This window comes from Gekko japonicus, unplaced genomic scaffold, assembly GCF_001447785.1.
Source record: "Gekko japonicus isolate JY-2015 unplaced genomic scaffold, Gekko_japonicus_V1.1 scaffold3447, whole genome shotgun sequence".
NCBI lineage: Eukaryota > Metazoa > Chordata > Lepidosauria > Squamata > Gekkonidae > Gekko > Gekko japonicus.
In genome coordinates, this window is record NW_015172654.1 from 8,312 (window position 1) to 27,221 (window position 18,910).

At 50.8% G+C, this 18,910-nt stretch overlaps 1 protein-coding gene across 1 annotated transcript in view; it reads right to left on the reverse strand.

Moving 5' to 3' along the window:
• Nucleotides 1–7,634: 7,634 nt before the first annotated feature.
• The window catches only part of PRRX2 (paired related homeobox 2), a 14,897-nt gene continuing 3,621 nt past the window's right edge, over nt 7,635–18,910 (reverse strand). Inside the window, exons 2-4 of the mRNA XM_015421734.1 lie at nt 14,723–14,907; nt 12,042–12,220; nt 7,635–8,403 (exon numbers count right to left, since the gene is read on the reverse strand). Coding sequence (XP_015277220.1) covers nt 8,268–8,403; nt 12,042–12,220; nt 14,723–14,907 — 500 coding nt within the window. The 3' untranslated portion in view covers nt 7,635–8,267. The remainder of the gene's footprint in view (nt 8,404–12,041; nt 12,221–14,722; nt 14,908–18,910) is intronic.

An 18,910-nucleotide genomic window follows, 5' to 3' on the forward strand; every position in this document is an offset into this window, starting at 1 on the left:
TGCTCTGCTGCACAGGGGAACCCACAATTCTGATCGATGCGCTTGCAAAATCTCTCCTTGCCAATGCCCAAGAAGAACTTCTGAGCCAATCCTGGCATGAACAAAAGAATAAGGCCGAAAGATACTCCCCCCCATTCTCCCCGCCCCCTGCACATCTTTATAGCAGATGAAAGGACCTGATGTAGCCTCCCTGTGTCTCTTGGGCAACGCATCCCCTCATGTGCTAGGTTTGCAAAAAACCTTGTGTAATTTACAAATTAGGGTTCCCAGATTTGGGGAACAGGAACACATGGCAACCCAAAAGAATTCGTGTATGCATAGTGATGTGGTGGGCGCCTGTTTGGCTAGAGTGTTTTCACAGATTAATGGTTCAGGTTTTATCCCCCTTGGTTGGAAGTTGAGTTTTGTTGTGCCTATACACGAAAACAGGGATAGATATGATCTGCAAAATTATATACCAATAAGCCTACTTGATATAGCGGGAAAACTTTATAGTAAATACCTGCTGATGAAATTGGAAGATTGGGTGGCTGAGGAACAAATTATTCACCCCGCACAAGCGGGATTTCAAAAGGGCCACAGAACTATTGACCATTCCCAAACTCTTATCAATTGGCTTACTTTGGCATAAATGGACCAACAAAGGCACTTTAGGTAGCGTTTGTTGACTTGGCTGCAGCATTCGATTCCATCAAATTAGGGTGGGAACTTCTGGATCTTTAATTAACAGAATTCCCATCAGTAATGGTGAGAAGCAGGGAAGTGTGCCGGCCCCTTCATTATTTAACTTATACATAAATGATATAATCGAGACTCTGTCAGGTCCCCAATTCACTCCACCCTCTTTGATACAACAAAAAAATTTCAGTCCTCTTATACACGGACGATATGTTCCTAATTTCCCTGACCAAAATCGGGTTGAGAAGGCTTTTACATCAGTTAGGGCATTACTGTAGTGAAGAAGCTCCCAATGAAGAAGATGGCACGAACCATCTACTGGACAGTGGTACCCCAATGGGGCTGTTGGAAGATACCATCATAACCACTCAACACCATCTGATACTGGAAGCACTTTATTGTTGTTAGTAGTGTTATTATTTATGATTTTATCGTTTTATTGGATTTTATGTATGGGCTTTTGCCCCTTGCAAGCCTCCTTGAGCCAGCTTGCGGGGAGGGCGAGGTAAAAATGTCTAAATAAAATAAATAAATAAATAAATAAATAAATACGCACAGACAAAAGTAACAGTTTTTTTAAAGGAGAAAGCCTAAAGTTTCTTGTTGAAGTATTCTTGGCAATTTGGTTGAACGATGTACTTATTGTAAATATCTTGGAGTAACCTTTAAGGGTTACTCCAAGATATTTACAATACCTAGCAGTTCGAAAGCAAGAAATTGCAAGTAGATAAATAGGTACCACTTCGGTGGGAAGGTAACAGTGTTCCGTGCGCCTTGGTGTTTAGTCATGCTGGCCACATGACCACGGAAACGTCTTCGGACAGCGCTGGCTCTTCGGCTTTGAAATGGAGATGAGCACCGCAACCCTAGAGTCAGATTCGACTGGCTTTCGAGCAAGGGAACCTTTACCTTTACCTTTAACCTTTAAGGAGACACTGAATTGGGAAGCCCACGTGGCAACGGTTAAATCCTCAGCACTAAGGCTCATAGGGTCAATTCTATATTTTTTTTAACACAGGGGGTGGCTGTCTGATAGATCCAGCACTGAAATTATTCAAGAGCAAGGTAGTACCTCTCCTTCTTTATGGAGCCAAAGTGTGGGACTGGAAGGAGGACATCATATCTAGCCTTGAGGAAATTCAAAATCAATTTCAAGGCTAATCCTGGCTCCTCCTGGGGGCTCTCCTGCAGCCGATGAAAGCAGAAACAGGAATCCCCTCCCACCTTGCAGTCATAAAATACTGGGAAAGGGTCAGATCCTCTGGATGTAATTCCTTAAGTCATCATAAGAACATAAGAACATAAGAGACGCCAATGTTGGATCAGGCCAAAGGCCCATCCAGTCCAACACTCTGTGTCACACAGTGGCCAGAAATACCAGTGCCATCAGTGGGGCCAGGACATTAGAAGCCCTCCCACTGTTGACCCCCCCAAGCACCAAGAAGACAGAGCATCACTTGCCCCAGAGCCCCTATCTATACCTTGTGGCTAATAGCCACTGAGGGACCTCTGCTCCATATACTTATCTAATTCCCTTTTGAAGCCGTCCATGCTTGTAGCTGCCACCACTTCCAGTGGCAGTGAATTCCATGTGTTAATCACTCTTTGGGTGAAGAAGTACTTCCTTTTATCCGTTCTAACCTGACCGCTCTGCAGTTTCATGGAGTGCCCACGAGTTCTTAGTTAATCTTCTATTATCAAAAGATTCTATGCACTCTGGTTTTCTCAACTCCATCTTTCAAAGATATACCATCCGCGATGATCTCTTAGGAGCCTCAGGTGACAATTCTTAATTTAGGGATTGGATTTACAATTCAGAACCAATGATAGATCGGTCTTCAGTTCTAAAATCTAAAGCAGCTCCTTGGTACAAATTACTTAAATTTGACCACTTTTGATCTAATTATTTAATTAATATTTCCAAACACAATCTTTGAGTGTCTTTTACTGCTCTGTGTTTTCAAACCATGCAAACAGCTCTTCTGGCTGGTTATTATCTTCATACTCTCGACTGGCTCTACCCACAAGGCTGACTTATTAACCGATCCCTCAGAAACTACTCCAGTGCAGTGGTGTAAATGCATGCACATATACATGAAGAAAGCTAAATATTATTGAAAGGTGGAGCTGAATAGTGCTTTCAACCATGCCTGTGTTTGCCTGAAATTGCTAGCATTTCTACGGGCATCCCCTCAAACGTTCAATGAGAACGTGAGAATTTTTGATGGGATGCTAGGGTCACCAACTCCAGATTGGAAAATACATTAAGATTTGTGGGGTGGAGTCTGGGGAGGGTGGGACTTGGGAAGGGGAGGGACCTAAGCTGGGTATGATGATGACATAAAGGCAACCCTCCAAAGGACATGTAGTATCTGGAGATTAATTGTAATTCCAGGACATCTCAAGACTCCACTTGGAGGCTGGCATTGCAGGGATGCTCACCAAAGACATGTATGTGCACAATAATTACACACAGAAGGACCGAACTCCCTTCTCTGCCCATTTCTCCCCTCTCCAAGCCACAAACACAGTTTAAATGCAGTATAAACCTTGGCTGGGGCTTAGTTCCCCCTCATTAATTGCTCTTCTCCATCTTCCATAGCATGTCTTCCTACGGGCTGATAGACCTTGAGGTTCTAGTGGTCTCCCCAACAGAATAGAAAGGTCGAGGGGAAAAAAATGACAGTTCCCACCAACCCCAGCAAATAATGAACACCTGCAGCTCTCACACTGCAACTATGCTGGAGAAAAGGCTGATTTTAAGCGTCACCCGCTCAGCCATTTGAAAGTATGAGATGCATGTCTGAGCAGGAAATGGGCACTGGAAGCAAGCAGGCTGTGTTCAGTTTAGGAGAAGGTTATTGGTATTATCCCAGTGAAAGCCAGACAGGGGAACACTGTGCAGAGGCGGCCTCCCCTAACCTCCGCAGTCAAGGAAGGGTGCTGCAGATGCTGGCTTTGCCCCGCCCGCCGAAGCCCCACCCTGTGCCCCACCCTTCGTTGCAGAAGCTCCGCCTCCCAGACAACCCCCATAAGCACTAAGGCTATTTGAACAAAGGATGTACAAACTATTAGATATTTATTTGTAGGCATAGATATATATATTTTTTAAAAAAACAACACAATAGCATCGGATACGGGTGGCCATCACTTGCCTCCACCTATGGCAACCTTTTTGAAACCGAGAGCATTTTTATTTTTATTTTTTTGGCAGTGAGTCGCTTTTAAAATCCATTGTCCACCATCTCCTTTGGCGATCGGTGAGGGCTGCTGGCATGCATCTCTGTCCACCCCTTCGGAATGATGCTGTTCACTTGCACAGAGAAGGAAGTCTCTAAAGGTTCCTCTCCCAGACTGCTCTTCTAAATAAACCTCTGGGGTCTGGTCTGTGCCGCGCACCTTCATGGCTTTCCAGGCAAAGAATCTCAGGAGTGGAAGTTCAGCCAGAGCACTGAAGAATTCCACCTGACATTTTTAACTCCCTCCAAGGAGCTCAGGGTAGGATATGCGGCTCTCCCCTCTCTTCCATTCTAATCTCCACAACAACCCTGCGAGGTAGGTTGGGGGGGATGAGTGACTGGCCTCAGGTCACCCCATGAGATTTATGTCTGAGTAAGGATTTGAATACAAGTCTCCCATCCTAGTGTAGGGTTGCCAGCTCCAGGCTGGGAAATACCCGGAGATTTTGAGGGTGGAGCCTGAGGGAGACAGGGTTTGGGGCAGAATACCATAGAGTCTAATTTCCAAAGTGGCCATCTCCTCCAGGCGAACTGAGATAAGTTGTAATCGTGGGAGGTCTCCAGCCATTGACTCGAGGCTAGCAACACTATCCTAGTCAGGGGTCATTTCGTAGAAAAAGAGGTGCAGGAGCTCATTAGCATAACTCATTGGCATAACTTATTTGCATATGCCACACCCCCTGACCTCACCGGAAGTGTGTCAGAAGGCAGCACCCATCGCTCAGGCTCCACTGGACTGTTTTGGATTGCTAGCTATGGGGAGGAACAGGCAGATCTGCCCTCACAGAGGAGGGAGAGCTTGTACCTGAAGGCGGGCCGGAGGGGGGAGGCTCTGCAACCTACCTGGCTGCTTCTTGCTCCTTGTGGCCTGACTGAGGGCTGCTGGGAGCAGGGGGTGGGGCTTGTTGCATGTGCCCGCCCCCTGGGCTCCTTACTGCCGGAGCTCCGCTCCTGTGCACTCCCGCAGGAAATGACTCCTGATCTTAGTGCAATGCTTGAATCCTGTGCCTTCCTGGCTCTCTGAGCAGGCGTACCCTTTCTCACACAACTACATCTCCCAGGATTCCCCAGGAGGAAGGGGACAATAGTTGAACCAGTTATATCCCACCTCAAACTCTGCTGAACTTTTTGCAGACTCCCTCCAGACTGTCAATGCTTGTTGGAGGCTAGGAGGGTCTGCTGTGATATCATGGTGATGGGAAGGACTTAAATAGTTCAAGCCCTACAAGGAAAGGCTGAGGGACTTGGGGATGTTCGGTCTGGAGAAGAGGAGGCTGTAGGGTTGCCAAGTCCATCTTCCACCCCCAGCCAGGGACTTTGGGGGCGTTCCTGGAGGGGGCGGGGCATCCCCGACGTGATGACATCACATTGGGGACGTCCGCCCCCCGCCCACCTGCCGGATCTCCAGAAACGGCAGTTCCCTGCACTTAAAGGAGCCGGCGTTTCCCTTTTAAGTGCAGGAGCCGGCATTTCCCCTTTAAGAGCAGCCGCGTTTCCCTTTTAAGTGCACGAAGCTTGCATTTCCCTTGAAGCCTTATCGTAATCGGAGATCGGGCTTGGGAGGAAACACGGGTTCCACACACTTAAAGGGAGAGAGAGGTAGGGCTGCCAAGTGGGGGCGGGGGGTGGGTAAACCCCCGCTTTGGAAGCCCGATTTCCACCGCCGCAGAATCGGACCCCGGGGGGAACCCCGCCCCTTGAAGCGCAGCGTGGGTGCGTCACAGGAAGTGACGCAACCACGTAGATCGCGTTGGGGGCATGGCCCCAATCGTTGGAGGGAAAACTCTATGGTTTTCCCTCCAACGATTGGGGCCACGCCCCCAACGTGCTCTACGTCATGCGTCGCTTCCTGTGACGTTCTGGCGGCGTGCGCGCGTCCATTGGCAGTTCCCGGACGCAAGCTACGCTCCCCCGCCGGTGAGTGCGAGCGACTTGGCAACCCTAGAGAGAGGGGTGGCTGTGGGTGTTGAGGGTGGGGCTTCCCCCGCTGGCCATCTGGCCGGCGATGGGTAGAACCCCCCCAAAAACGGGGGACCCCTGGCAAACCGGGGGGGTTGGCAACCTAGGAGGCTGAGGGGGGGGGGACAGGATGACTCTCTTGAAGGATCTGAAGGGAGGGCAGGGAGCTGTTCCTGTGGGCAGCAGAGGAGAGGACCGGCAGTCATGGGATCAGGGGAAAAGTAGGAGTAGTTCAGCAGCGGCAGCGGCTGCCCAGGGAGGCGGTGAGCTTCCCCTCACCAGCGGTCTCCAGCAGCGGCTGGACGAACTCTTCTCATGGATGCTCTAGTCTGATTCTGCACTGAGTAGGGGGTTCAACTTAGGGTTGCCAGGTGGCCACTGGCAGGGGAAAGGGGATAAGGTGGTGAGATCCAGATTGGGAAACTCCTGGAGATTTAAGGATGGAGCCTGGGGAGGACAGGGGCCTCCGTGGGAGACAAGGCAGCAAGAACTTCTGAAGAGCCCTGCTGGATCAGACCCTTGAGGGTCCATCTAGTCCAGCATCCTGCCTCACACAGCGGCCTCAGCCAGTTCCTCTGGAGGGCCAGCAACAGGGCAGAGAGGCCGAGGCCTTTCCCTGATCAGAACATCAGAAGAGCCCTGCTGGATCAGACTCTTGCTACACAGATCAGCTCTCCTTCTTACGAAACTTCCCCATACGGACCTTTTGGCCCATCCATTTCCAAGACATCGGGCAGAGAAAAGGCTTTCCTAACAGTTCCTGAGACCCTTTCAAGAGATTCTGGGAACTGGACTTGGGACCTTCTACAGGCAAAGGAATTGTTCTTCCAGTGGGCAAACTTCAGAGCAAAGCTGGTTTGAGAAAGACTCGAGAACCCTGCAGGGGTGCACAAAGGCACCACAGCGCTGCAGGGAAGAAGGGGGGAAAGGGGAATTTGTGATTTCGACATGCAAATATAAGCCCAATTATTTGTATTTGTTTATGATATGTAGAACCAGAGTATTGGCCAGAGATACAGGTGCTCTTGGGGGATCCTTTGCGATCAGTCTAACAACTCCCTGATCACAACACTTTCACGTCACCCCTGGACTTTGCCCGGGGCATCTCAAAACGTTTTGAACTCGGCCCCTTCTTCTAAACCTGCTCTCCTTTCCGCCGCAACTGTGAGTTCCAGAGGGGTGCACAATGGAGGTTCGTACATGGATTGCCTCCACATATGCAGCTGCTATTAACTGTGGAAATGAGTGGAGTGGGGCTGAGAAAAGAGAGAGCAGGACTCCTTAAAATTAGGCAATTCAGCATAGCAAGAACCGCAACTCATACTCGGCTCCTTTCCTCCAAGATTAGAGTGGAATGGTAGGTATGTTGCCGACAGGTGGATCCATAAGAGGATAAGGAGGACAGACCTTTGTGCGTAAGGATGTCACCTCCACAAACCTCACAAGGATCAAAGCAATGGACCAACAGCATACCTGGTTCTCAGCTGCTTGGGGCTGGGAGGGCCATTTTCATCTTGGGTCCCTTCAGTAGAGGTAAGGGGAGGTTTCGCCAGAATATGAGAACATGGCTAGCAAGTTATCATACAGCCTAGAATCCTCTCGAGTGACACCTCCCCCCCCCCCATGATCTTTTGATTACTTGGGATATTTACATGAAGGGCAGGTAGGGGAATGAAGAGGTGTGACACCTGTTTTGGAGCAACGTTGTGTTGCAAGCTAGTTCTAAATGCACAATTGCACAATGCAGGCATGGGCTAAGGAATATGTACAGCAGGGTTTGGAGAGCTGGATTTCCCCTTTTTTTTGGGGGGGTGTCTTTTCTTTTTCAGGCACCGCAGTCAGTCTATCAACATCAATTCATACATCTGTTTATTCGCATGGATCGCGCCACTGTTTTGTAGAACTAAAGTCAGCCACACTGAAGGGACAGACTGGGGTTGGGAAGGGGAACGAGTTAATCACGGGGGCAATGGGTTTACGTTCCCAGCCTCTGCTCCCAAGTGCTCGGAAGTTCTTTGGGTGTCCAGGCACTTCGAATCAAATCCAAGAGCGGGTTGTGGATCTGTCCTGTGGTTCTTTTTTGCTCAGGCAAATGGGGCAGATCTCTTTCATCTTGAAAGATTCACAGGTCCTCTGCACTGAAAAAAGGTGTTGTTGTTTTGAGTTTGACAAGGTGGGAAATGCCTCCTCCTCGCCAATGGAGGTCCGCAGAATTCTGTCAACGCTCGCTCTGTCTTCAGCAGGGGCACCAAGGGAGCAGAGACTGCACGACGGGATTTGGCACTGCTGGTGCGTGAATCACTGAGGTCTCGGTTGCTCAGCAACCTGGAATTGATGCTGGTGTCTGGGGCAGGAGAAGATCCCGACTGGGGCACGCAAGAGGCCCTGCGGTCAGTTCACGGTGGGCACCTGGTTCTGATGGAGGCTGAACTCTTTGGCTTTGAGGCGTAGGCTGGCAATGCTGTTGGCCATGTTCACCCCTTGGGTAGGCGTGGTGGCACCGCTGGAGCTGTAGGAAGGCACTGTGCTGCTGAAAACAGTTGCCAGCGCAAGGGGAGAGGCAAAGGAGAGAAAACCACAGGAGAAGAGTTGTTAGTCTTTAAGATGGCTGTAGGTAAAGTTTCTGTTATGCCAGGGATTCCCAACCTTTTTTGAGCCTGTGGGCACAGTTGGAATTCTGACACAGCGTGGTGGGCACAGCCACAAAATGGCTGCCACATGAGGTGAAGCCAGCCACAAAAATGGCCGCTGCAGCTTCCGTTCAATCACACAGTAAAGACCCTTGTGCTGTGGTGGCAGCTGCTGTACAAGCAATGTTTTCAGAAATCTGCACAGCTAATTAAATCTCCAGATGCCAGTCAGAAGCATTGCTGGGCAGAAGCCGCACCCGGCCCCACCCACTTTCTGAAAACACTTGGCAGGGGCCCAGAAAGCGATCAGTGGGAGCCATGGTGCCCACGGGCGCCAGGTTGGAGACCCCTAAATTATACTAATAAAACACTGCCAAAAAGAAATATCTTGGTGTGATGCGACACAGGATCGCATCAAGATTCCTTTGGTGTGGGATTTTATCTATTAATCTATTGGACTTTTATCCTGCCCTCCCCCCGCAACGCAGGGCTCCGGGCGGGGCACAACGAATGGATAAAGCAACTAAAGCAGTTAAAACATTCTTCCAATGAATCGATACAAAACAAACAAAGAACACAATGGAGCAGATGGCAATCAGGCATAGGTGCACAATGCTCCCGTAAGGTCTACACAGAAGTGTGTACCCATGATGGCAGATACTGGGTAAGGGGCAAAAATCACTACCGGTAAATCTCTGATCGGATCGCGTAGCAGGACAGAGCAGGGTGAAGCAGGGGAGGCCAATATAACTGGACACCCGCCGCCACCCCAGCCAAAGGCCTGGTGGAACATCTCTATTTGACAGGCCCTGCGGAGCTGAAGGAAATCCTGCTGGGCCCTTCTCTCACTTGGGAGGGTGTTCCGCTAGGCTGGGGCTAGAGCCGAGAAGGTTCTGGCCCTGGTCGAGGCTAAGCGGGTGTCCTTTGGGCCAGGGGTCACCAGCAGCTGTTGGTGTGACGAGCGTAAGGCTCTTCGAGGGACGCATTGGGAGAGTCGGTCCTGCAGATATGTTGGTCCCAGACCACACAGGGCTTCAAAGGTTAATGCCATAACCTTGAACTTGATTCGGTACTCCACTGGGAGCCAATGCACTGATGCACATGGATAATTGAATCCATTAAAAAAAGGCACAAAAAGCACTCTTGAAGCAGTAGGACATATGATTGCATCAAGATTTCTTTGTCGCTTTATCAGTGCACATGTAGATATTGGCAGGGTACAAGAAGGGAAAAGATGCAACTGTACGGCAGGGACTAGGCTTGCTAGACCCACCAGTTTGGTGGGGGTCACTTGCTTTTTGGGGGGTTCTACCCACCGCCAGCCAGTTGGCTGGTGGGGAAGCCCCACCCCCAAGCCCCAATACCCACAGCCACCCCTCTCCTTCCCCTCTTGAGAGAGAGAAGGGAATGGGGTTGCCAAGTGGCACTTACAGTTTAGCGGGGGAGTCCCGGTCGCTGGCCTGGAGATCCTCGGTGCGTGTGCTTCGCGGAAGTGATGTCATCACGTCACACATGTTGGGGACGGGACTGCTATGATTCAAGGGAAAACCATAGAGTTTACTCTTGAATCATAGAGTGTCCTCCATGAAACATGCCCGGCGTGATGATGTCACCTCCGGGCGACATCATCATGCTGGGCACAACTGTGTGCTGCCAGGATTTTGGGGGTGGGGTTCCCCCCAGTGGCCTGATCCAGGCTGGCGGGTAACCGGCCGATCGAGCGGGGTTTTCCCCACCCCCCTGGGGGGACCTGGCAACCCTAGGAGGGAAAGGGGGAACTGCAGGCCACATGCCTGATCTTCGCTCAGAGATCGGGCCGGCTCGGGCCTCCGGCTGCGTACACTTAAAGAGAGACTGTTTAAGTGCAGGCAGCCAGTGGGAAAGGGCCCCGTGCACCCAGCAAGACCGTCCCTGCGGGGGCGGGGCTTGGAGCCTGGACGTCCCCACTGTGACATCATCACGTTGGGGACACCCCGCCCCCTCCGGGATAGGGTTGCCAAGTCTATTTACCTTGGCGGCGGGGGAGCCTCGCCGGGCTCCGGGAGCCGTAGGTGGATGTGCCGCATACGCCGCCAGCACGTCCCGGAAGTGACGCGCTACGTCGATTACATTGGGGGCGTGGCCCCGATCGTCGGAGGGAAAACCATAGTTTTCCCTCTGACGATCGGAGCCACGCCCCCAACGTGATCAACTTGGTTGCGTCACCGGGGGTGACAGCATTCCCCCCCGGGCCCGATTCCGTGGCGGCGGAAGGGACTGAGGCCAGGCAGGTATGCTCCAAGTCAAGAATCAGCTTTAGAAATTTCTACAATCAGAAACAAGGAGAGGAACTCCATGCTGGATCAATAAAAGAGCAGACGATTAATCTGAAAAGGACATCTCATGCCAGGAGTCCCCAACACTGTGGCCACGAGCACCATGGTGCCTTCTAACACCTTTCCTGGTGCCCGCCTTTAGTGCCTTTAGGAAGTAGGCGGGGCCAGGTGAAACTTTGGCCCAGAAAGGCTTCTGAATGGCAACTGGAGATTTGATTGGTTGTGCAGATTTTTAAGAATGTTGCTTTGGCAGCAGCTGCCGCGACTGAATGGCCAGCAACAGCCATGCCAACACAAGGATCTTCAGCCATTTTATGGCTGGTTCCAACTTTTGTGGCAGCCATTTCGCGGCAGCCATTTTGTAGCTGTGCCCCACCACACCCTGTCAGAATTCCAAAGGGGCTCGCAGGCTGAAAAGGGTTGGGGACCCCTGCTTGATGTCCCTATTGCTTCAAGCTCATTGCATTTATCTAGTCACTCTCCTGATTTGCAATTTCCAGGACCTGACACACTGTGGGTTTGTCCAGATGGATGACCGTGACCAGGGGTCGTTTCATAGAAAAAGAGCTAGGGGAACTCATTAGCATAACTCATTAGCATATGCCACCCCCCCGACATCACTGGAAGTGTGTCATAAGGCCACACACCCTGCCCCCAACGGTCCCGGCCGCCGCCGGCCTTGCAGCTCCACTGCCGAGCCCCATGAGGGGCCCAGCGGTGGACCTGCAAGGCTAGCAGGAGTGCGAGGAAGCCCCGCGAAGGCCCTCCCTGGCCCCAGGCAGGCAGGGGTGGGGAGAGGCAGGGAGGAAGCAACTTACCCTCCCTCTTCTCCTGCCTCCTCCTGGCTGAATGAGGGCCGGAAGCGGGGCGGCCGGAAGCAGGGGGCAGGGCTTCGTCATGTGCCCCGCCCCCGTACCTCAATTGGGGGAACTGCGATCCCCCGCGATCCCCCCCGAAATGACCTCTGACCGTGACACTTGCAAAATTCTTTGCCTTACCCAAAAAAGTAAGCCTCTTGGGAGGATAATTGAGGAAGTTTTTCCTTTTCTTGACATCAGGTTTTATTCACTTGAACACTATCATGATTCTGACTTACCAGCTTTACAAACCTCTTTGGAAGCTGCCTTTTGTGAAGCAAGGGCTTGAGTGGAAATGTTTCTGTGCTCAGCAGATCTCACCATCTAGGAGCTGGGAGATGAACGGAACTCGTTTGAACTTACCTGTATGGGGATGTGGTAGACCAGGAGAGATAGTCCGGGCTCAGGCTGGTGGGTCGGGGGGCCATGGGCTGTTCAATGGCTGCATCCTGGCTGTAGGATTTCAGGAGAGACGCCGACCTGTTGGCTAGCATGGCTCTCTCGTTACGGCGGAACTTGGCTCTTCGGTTTTGAAACCAGACCTGTTGGAGAGAAGAAAAACCTGCTTACCCCCATCAGTTAACCACAACAAAGGTGGGCGACAGAACAGAGCCAAGAGCTCTGGTCAATAGAGGATGGCCACCTGCTTCCTGTACCTTAAACTCCATCTTAAGAGACTGACCTCAGAGACCCTCAATGGAAAGATCTAGACTCAAGGGTGGCCATCCACAGCTTTGGCCTGGCTTTGAGACTCAGTGGAGTGCCATACTGTGACAGGGTTGCCAGTATGGAACTCCATTGAGTCTCGGAGCCAGACCAAAGTTGTGGATGGCCACACATTGGTCCCTCCTGGCAGATTCTTAAAAATCTGCAGGGGAGGGGGACTTACCGGGAGCAGCACGAAGGCCCATCAGACATACAGGGATATATCTACATTACTGTCCATGTGATCTGGAAGTGATGTCATCACATCCGGGACATCGGGGGCAACGCTCTAGTATTTGGGCAAAAACTCCATAGTAAATTTGGCTTCTACAATTGAGTTTTTGCCCAAATACCAGAGCATCACCCCAAATGTGATGATGTTACTTCCAGAGCCAGTTTGGTGTTGTGGTTAAGTGCGCGGACTCTAATGTGGGAGAACCGGGTTTGATTCCCCACTTCTCCACCTGCACCTGGCTGGATGACCTTGGGCAAGCCATAGTTCTGATAAGAGCTGTTCTCGAAAAAGAGCCATTTCTGTCAGAGCTCTCTCAGCCCCACCTACCTCCCAGGGTGTCTGTTGTGGGGAGGGGAAGGGAAAGGAGTTTGTAAGCCGCTCTGAGACACCTTTGGGTAGTGAAGGGCGGGGTATAAATCCAATCTCCTCTTCTTCTTCTTCAGGTCACATGAGCAGTGACGTAGATATGTTGCTGCACATAATCAGAATCTCCCTCTTTTTCAGGGTACGTTCGTCCCCTGCTGGCCAGCTGACCAGTGGTGGGGAGGTGGGGCCTGTCAGTGGGGGACCCATGCCTCCACCGGGGGTGTGTGTGTGTCTGGGAACCCTATCTTGTGATGGATAGGAGGCTGTCCTGCCCCAATCACTTGAGCCTTTGGGACGGCTGCTCCAGCATCCAGCCACCTTTCAGAGGGAGGATGGAATATCGGAGGGAAGCACAGCAGGACTCAGTTGAGGGCTGCCTCAGGGAGAGGGCAGCCATCGTTTCTGGTCTGCCTCTGGAAAAGGGCCAACAGTTTGAACCTCTACCTCGTAGCGTGGCAGGGTGGTTTAGTTCTACTCGTGGCAGAGGACAGAAGACCCAGGGGTGTGAGGCCTGCCTCTGGTGATGAACAGACCTTGCATCATTTAGTCTAACTCTTGGAAAAGGGCAGGCTAGTGTAGGTGGAATCCTGTGTTTGTGTAAGGATCCGGCCCAGTGGCTCGTCAGAGAATGCCTGTACCTGTGAGCATTAAAGCGGACCCAAACCACACTCTGAAGCGACAACTAGCTTAAATTGATGTGCCTCAGCCAGGCTTCTCCTTCGACTATCTGGAGACCTGTGCGGCTGATCTGTTCTTTCAAAACAACCTGTCAATAAAGAAATCTTCTCTATTCTTCAAGTAGCCAGTGTAAAGGCTCCGGCTTCTGTGTAAAGTCCTGCCTCGGTGATCTCCATGCTCTCGCTCACCACAAAAGTTACCTCACAGTGGTGAACCCCAAAGCCGTTATACTTGCTACCAGGAGAACTTCTTGTAACTGTGGGATAGGTGTCCAGTTCAAAACAAACCTCACAAGAGGCTGTATGAGTTCCCTTAGTTGGTCAAAAGGGCCTGTCACACACACCCTTGCCAGAGCTCCACATGTTTTGAGATTCCACAGATGACTAGAGGGGCATTCTTGTGTACTCATAACAGCCCTGTTCTCACACCCCCTTCCCACTACTACATATTATCCGAAGCGTTTCTCCTCTCACAGGATCCGTTTGCGTACCTGTTTCAGAGTGAAAAGTGTCCTGCCTGAAGATTCAGTAGGAAAATAGATGTCTTATAACTTCAGCAACTGAAGCATGTAATATATCAAGCTGTACTGAGAGAGCCTGAGAGAGTTCTTGCACATGGATTTACATGCTTTCACACTAGAGGCGCATTTGCCCTCCTGTCTGAGATTTAACGTCTAAAGACCCGGTGTGTATGTGTGTGTGTGTGTGTGTGTGTGTGTGAAACCTCAAGTGCTGGAGCCCTGTAGCTAGAGATTTGGGGGGGAGGGGGCATGGGGGGCCCTCAGCTAATTAAATCAAAGTTAATCACAGTAATTCAATTGGGGACTGGCCCGGGAGAGAGGGGCCCCGTAGGCCCCACAGCTACAGGCCTGGATCTCCAGCAACTAACAGTAACAATTAAATATATATATTTTTTAAAATGGCATCCCCAAATTTACCAGAGCAAGCACTGTGGAAATAGGAGCCATCTTTGGTACATTAGACCACTCAGAGCGAAGACTGTTGAGGGGAAACAATGGGGTGTGCACACTCTTGTTGCTTCCCTGCCCCACTCCTCTCACCTGCACTCTGGCTTCACTGAGGCTCACCCTCCGCGCCAGCTCCTCCCGCACGAAGGCATCCGGGTAGTGTGTCCTCTCGAAAACCCTCTCCAGGGCCTGGAGCTGGCTGCTGTTGAAGGTGGTCCGGTTCCTCCTTTGCTTCTTCTTCCGCTTGGCAGAGCTGCGGGCTGGGCTCAAGCTCTCTCCTATGGGAAGGGGACAAAAGAGTCCGTGAGATATCGGCGCACAGCGCATCACACTGCACACAGCCCAGCTGACCGGTGTCTGCCCAGGACGTACAGCTGCCTGAGGCCATGCTCTCCACCACCACCACTTCTTTCTCCAGCTCTCCTCCTCCTCACTACCACTTTTGATTGCCTTGCCCTACTAATTCTCCTCTGTCCTCTACCACATTTTAAAAACAATGCAGCCACTCATGCCCTACAGCAGGGGTCCCCAAGCTGGTGCCCAGGTAGGGTTGCCAGATTCCCCTGGTCTGGGCAGGGTTCCCCTGCTTTTGTGGGCTCCTCCCCACCAGCGGCCAGCTGGCCAGTGGGGGAAAACCCCACCCACAAATGCCTCAAAATATGGTGCGATGACAGGGGTCGTTTCGTAGAAAAAGAGCTAGGGGAACTCATTAGAATAACTCATTAGCATATGCCATACCCCCTGACATCACCGGAAGTGTGTCATAAGGCCACACCCCCTGACATCACCAGAAGTGTGTCATAAGGCCACACACCTCGCCCCCAACGGTCCCGGCCACCACCGCCGGCCTTGCAGCTCCACTGCTGAGCCCCATGAGGGGCCCGGTGGTGGACCTGCAAGGCCGGCAGGAGTGCAAGGAAGCCCCGCAAAGGCCCTCCCTGGCCCCAGGCAGGCAGGGGTGGGGAGAGGCAGGGAGGAAGCAACTTACCCTCCCTTTTCTCCTGCCTCCTCCTGGTTGAATGAGGGCTGGGAGCGGGGCGGCCGGAAGCAGGGGGCGAGGCTTCGTCATGTGCCCCCCCCCATACCTCACCCGGGGGAACTGCGATCCCCCGCGATCCCCCCCGAAATGACCTCTGTGCGATGACATCCCTCGGAAGAGACAGCATTGCGCCGCCAACATTGTGCAGCGATGCTCTAGTTTTTGGGCAAAACTCTATGGTAAAATCGGGCTCAAACCATAGAGTTTTGTCCAAAAACTAGAGCACTGTCACTCGGTGGTGCAATGACATCACTTCCAGGTGACGTCATCACGCCCCGTGCAAAGAATGCACAGCAGAAGCTCCCGGAAAGGCCCATCGACCCCCTCACCAGTATTCCCTCTAAGCTGAGTTAGTGTGAGCTAGCTCACAGTTTTTTAGACTCCAGCTCACACATGTTTGTCTTAGCTCAGGAAGGATGGCTCCAGAGCAAACTAATTTGTGCAGCAGCCAAATCACTCGCTCACAACTTTAATGCCAATAGCTCACAAAGTAGAATTTCTGCTCTCAGGACTCCACAGCTTAGAGGGAGCATTGCCCCCCACCAGCAGAATAGGACCTGGCAACCCTATGCCCATTGGGGCCATGGTGCCCTGCCCACTGATATTTTTTCTGGCGCCCACCAAGTGCTTTTAAAAAGTGGGTGGGGCCATTGGCCATTGAAGATTTGATTGGCTGTGCAGATTTTTAAAACTGTTGCTTTGGTAGCAGCTGCCACCACAACACAACACGGCAGCCATTTTGTGGCTGGCTTTGTCTCCTGCAGCGGCCATTTTCTGACAGCCATTTTGTGGCTGCGCCCACCACACTGTGTCAGAATCCCAAAGGTGCCTCCAGGATGAAAAAGGTTGGGGACTCCTGCTGCCCTACAGGGGTGCCTGGCCTCTTCTATGACTTGCTCCTCCAGCACTGAGCGTTCAGCCATTCTTCTGATTGCTCCCCCAAGCCTGCAGATTCCTGTGGGGACTCGGGCAACGCAGAGGATGGCTGACTTCCTGGGAGAGGAAGGAACGTCATGAGACTTTGGGGAGATCTATAGGGCCGTTGTGGCTGGCTGTTTTCAAAGAGGGCTGGAGGAGAAAGGGCAAGAAGGATTAGTTATTCTGGGAGGAGGCAGCAATAGTAATCAGCAGGGTGGGAGGCCATTGTCCCCTTCTAAAATGCCATCTGAGCTAACTGTTTCAGTTGACCTACTGGTAGCGCTGGCCTTACAGTTCACCTTCCGTAAATGCACATGACCACTTGCCTCATTTGAATGGAGGCTGTTGGTTGGGATTGTATTTTTCGCTACAGCTTCTCAGGTAATGCAATAAAACTGTTGAACTGAATTGGGTGCTATTTGGATGTCATCCAGAGGCACACAGCTGTTTTTTCACCCTCACATTCCAGAAGCTTACAGTGTAAGAAGGCTATGACAATGACAGGTCCCTGCCCCAAGAAGCTTACAATCTGAAAGTTGACAGAAGGAAGGCATTGTGGGAGGAGAAGTTGGAGGCCAGGGTGCATGTGTGTGGGGGTATGTGTTCATTCATTATCCGGAGGCATAGGGGGAGAGGGCTAAGGGTTCGTGCCAAAGGACTGCGTGAGCGTGCATTTTCGTTTAATTCTCCACTGAAATACTATCCAGCACATTTTCTGCTAGGCAAACATCTGGCTTCCATTTGTTCCCTAATGGCGGGGGGGAAAGTTATTTTGGAATGGTTTTGAAATTTGGAATACTTTTATGACAGCCCTTTGATTTGTTCCCTGGATTCCTCTGCAGTATGTCAAATTTTAGCGGCTGTGATGTGGGGAACCCTTGCCTGCCTGGAGAATTGCTCTCTAATAGGGCCCTCACAATGCTGTCAGGAAACGTTACCAGGACGGGGCATGGAACCGGTAGAAATGATCGGAACGAGGGCACCGTTCCCTGGCGTTCAGGAGATCATTGGTTTCCCCCAGTTTGCCGCCTCTCACGTGCAGCTGAGACCAGCAGTGCATACGCAGAACAAATTGGAGTTTGTAAAAACAGAGAAAAATCGTGGAATGGAATATCAGGCACAAAAATGTGGTTTACAAGCCACGTCATTTTCCAGGGTTCTTTTCTTTTCTTTTTTTAAAGAAACAAACAAATTACTAGACCTTATGGCTGCAAAAAGGATGTGATTTAGAATGTATGACTTACCTTTCTAAAAGCAAGGAAACCCAATTCCTCCTCTTTAAAATATGATGGCTGATTCAAAAGAGATGTATGCCATGACACAAGTGCCTACTGGCTAGCTCCCATGAAATCTATGAAAGCAATGATGCTAGTATTGCTGCATCCTAAAGCATTCTTTCACCGGTGCAATGTTACACGTTCTTGCCAAGGCTAATCCCTCACTCGGAAAAGAGGACTCCTGGCTAAGAGCTAGAGAAGGTCTGGTGGTGGAAACTGCCCTCCAGCCAGAGCTGATTTATGGTGACCCTGTAGGTTTTGAGGCAAGAGACAAGCAGAGGTGGTGTCCCATTGCTTGCCTCTGGGTAGCAGCCCGGGTCATCCTTGCTGTTCTCCCATCCAAGCACTAACTAGGGCTGACTTCCTTAGCTTCAAAGATCTGACCAGATCCAGTCATTCCTGACACAATCTGTACACGTGTTCTTTAATACTGGAAACACTAATAAACAAGTTAGCTTCTTCTGAAGCCCTGTGTGGTGTAACCTGATTGAGGAGCCTGACAAATGCTAGACGTGATTCTTCTTTTTATTTTTATTATTTTTTTAAAAGACTACAAAACTACAAAGAAAATATAAGGGAAGGGGATTACATCTAAGGATAAAGGATAGATAACCACACTACACTAAAAACCCAAGAGGAGGAGATCATATCCATGTTAATCTAAGTGTTATCAATAAAAGTGTTAGTACAACAATATACTTGTAGAGTTCTTGTTTGTCTCGGCTTCAATGTTAGTATGTTAGTTGTTGTGAGAGAACTTTCTGAGCATCTTCTTGTTATTTGCTTCATAAGCCAATTTTCAGAGTCGTCCTGCCTTTACATCGGTTTTCTGTCTCTGAAATCATATGTAACTTTCGTTGTGCCTGCACCTGTTTCTACAGCAGATTCCTCATCCGTTCCAGAGGTAGCGGAGTCACTTGATTTCGATTCTTCATCTTTGGATTCTTCTTCCATTCCCAATTGGCATCTCAAAAATTGTTTGGCTTTAAAAATGGAGTCAATCTTTTCTCTTTTGTCGTTGATTTTAAAGATGACACCCTCTGGGAT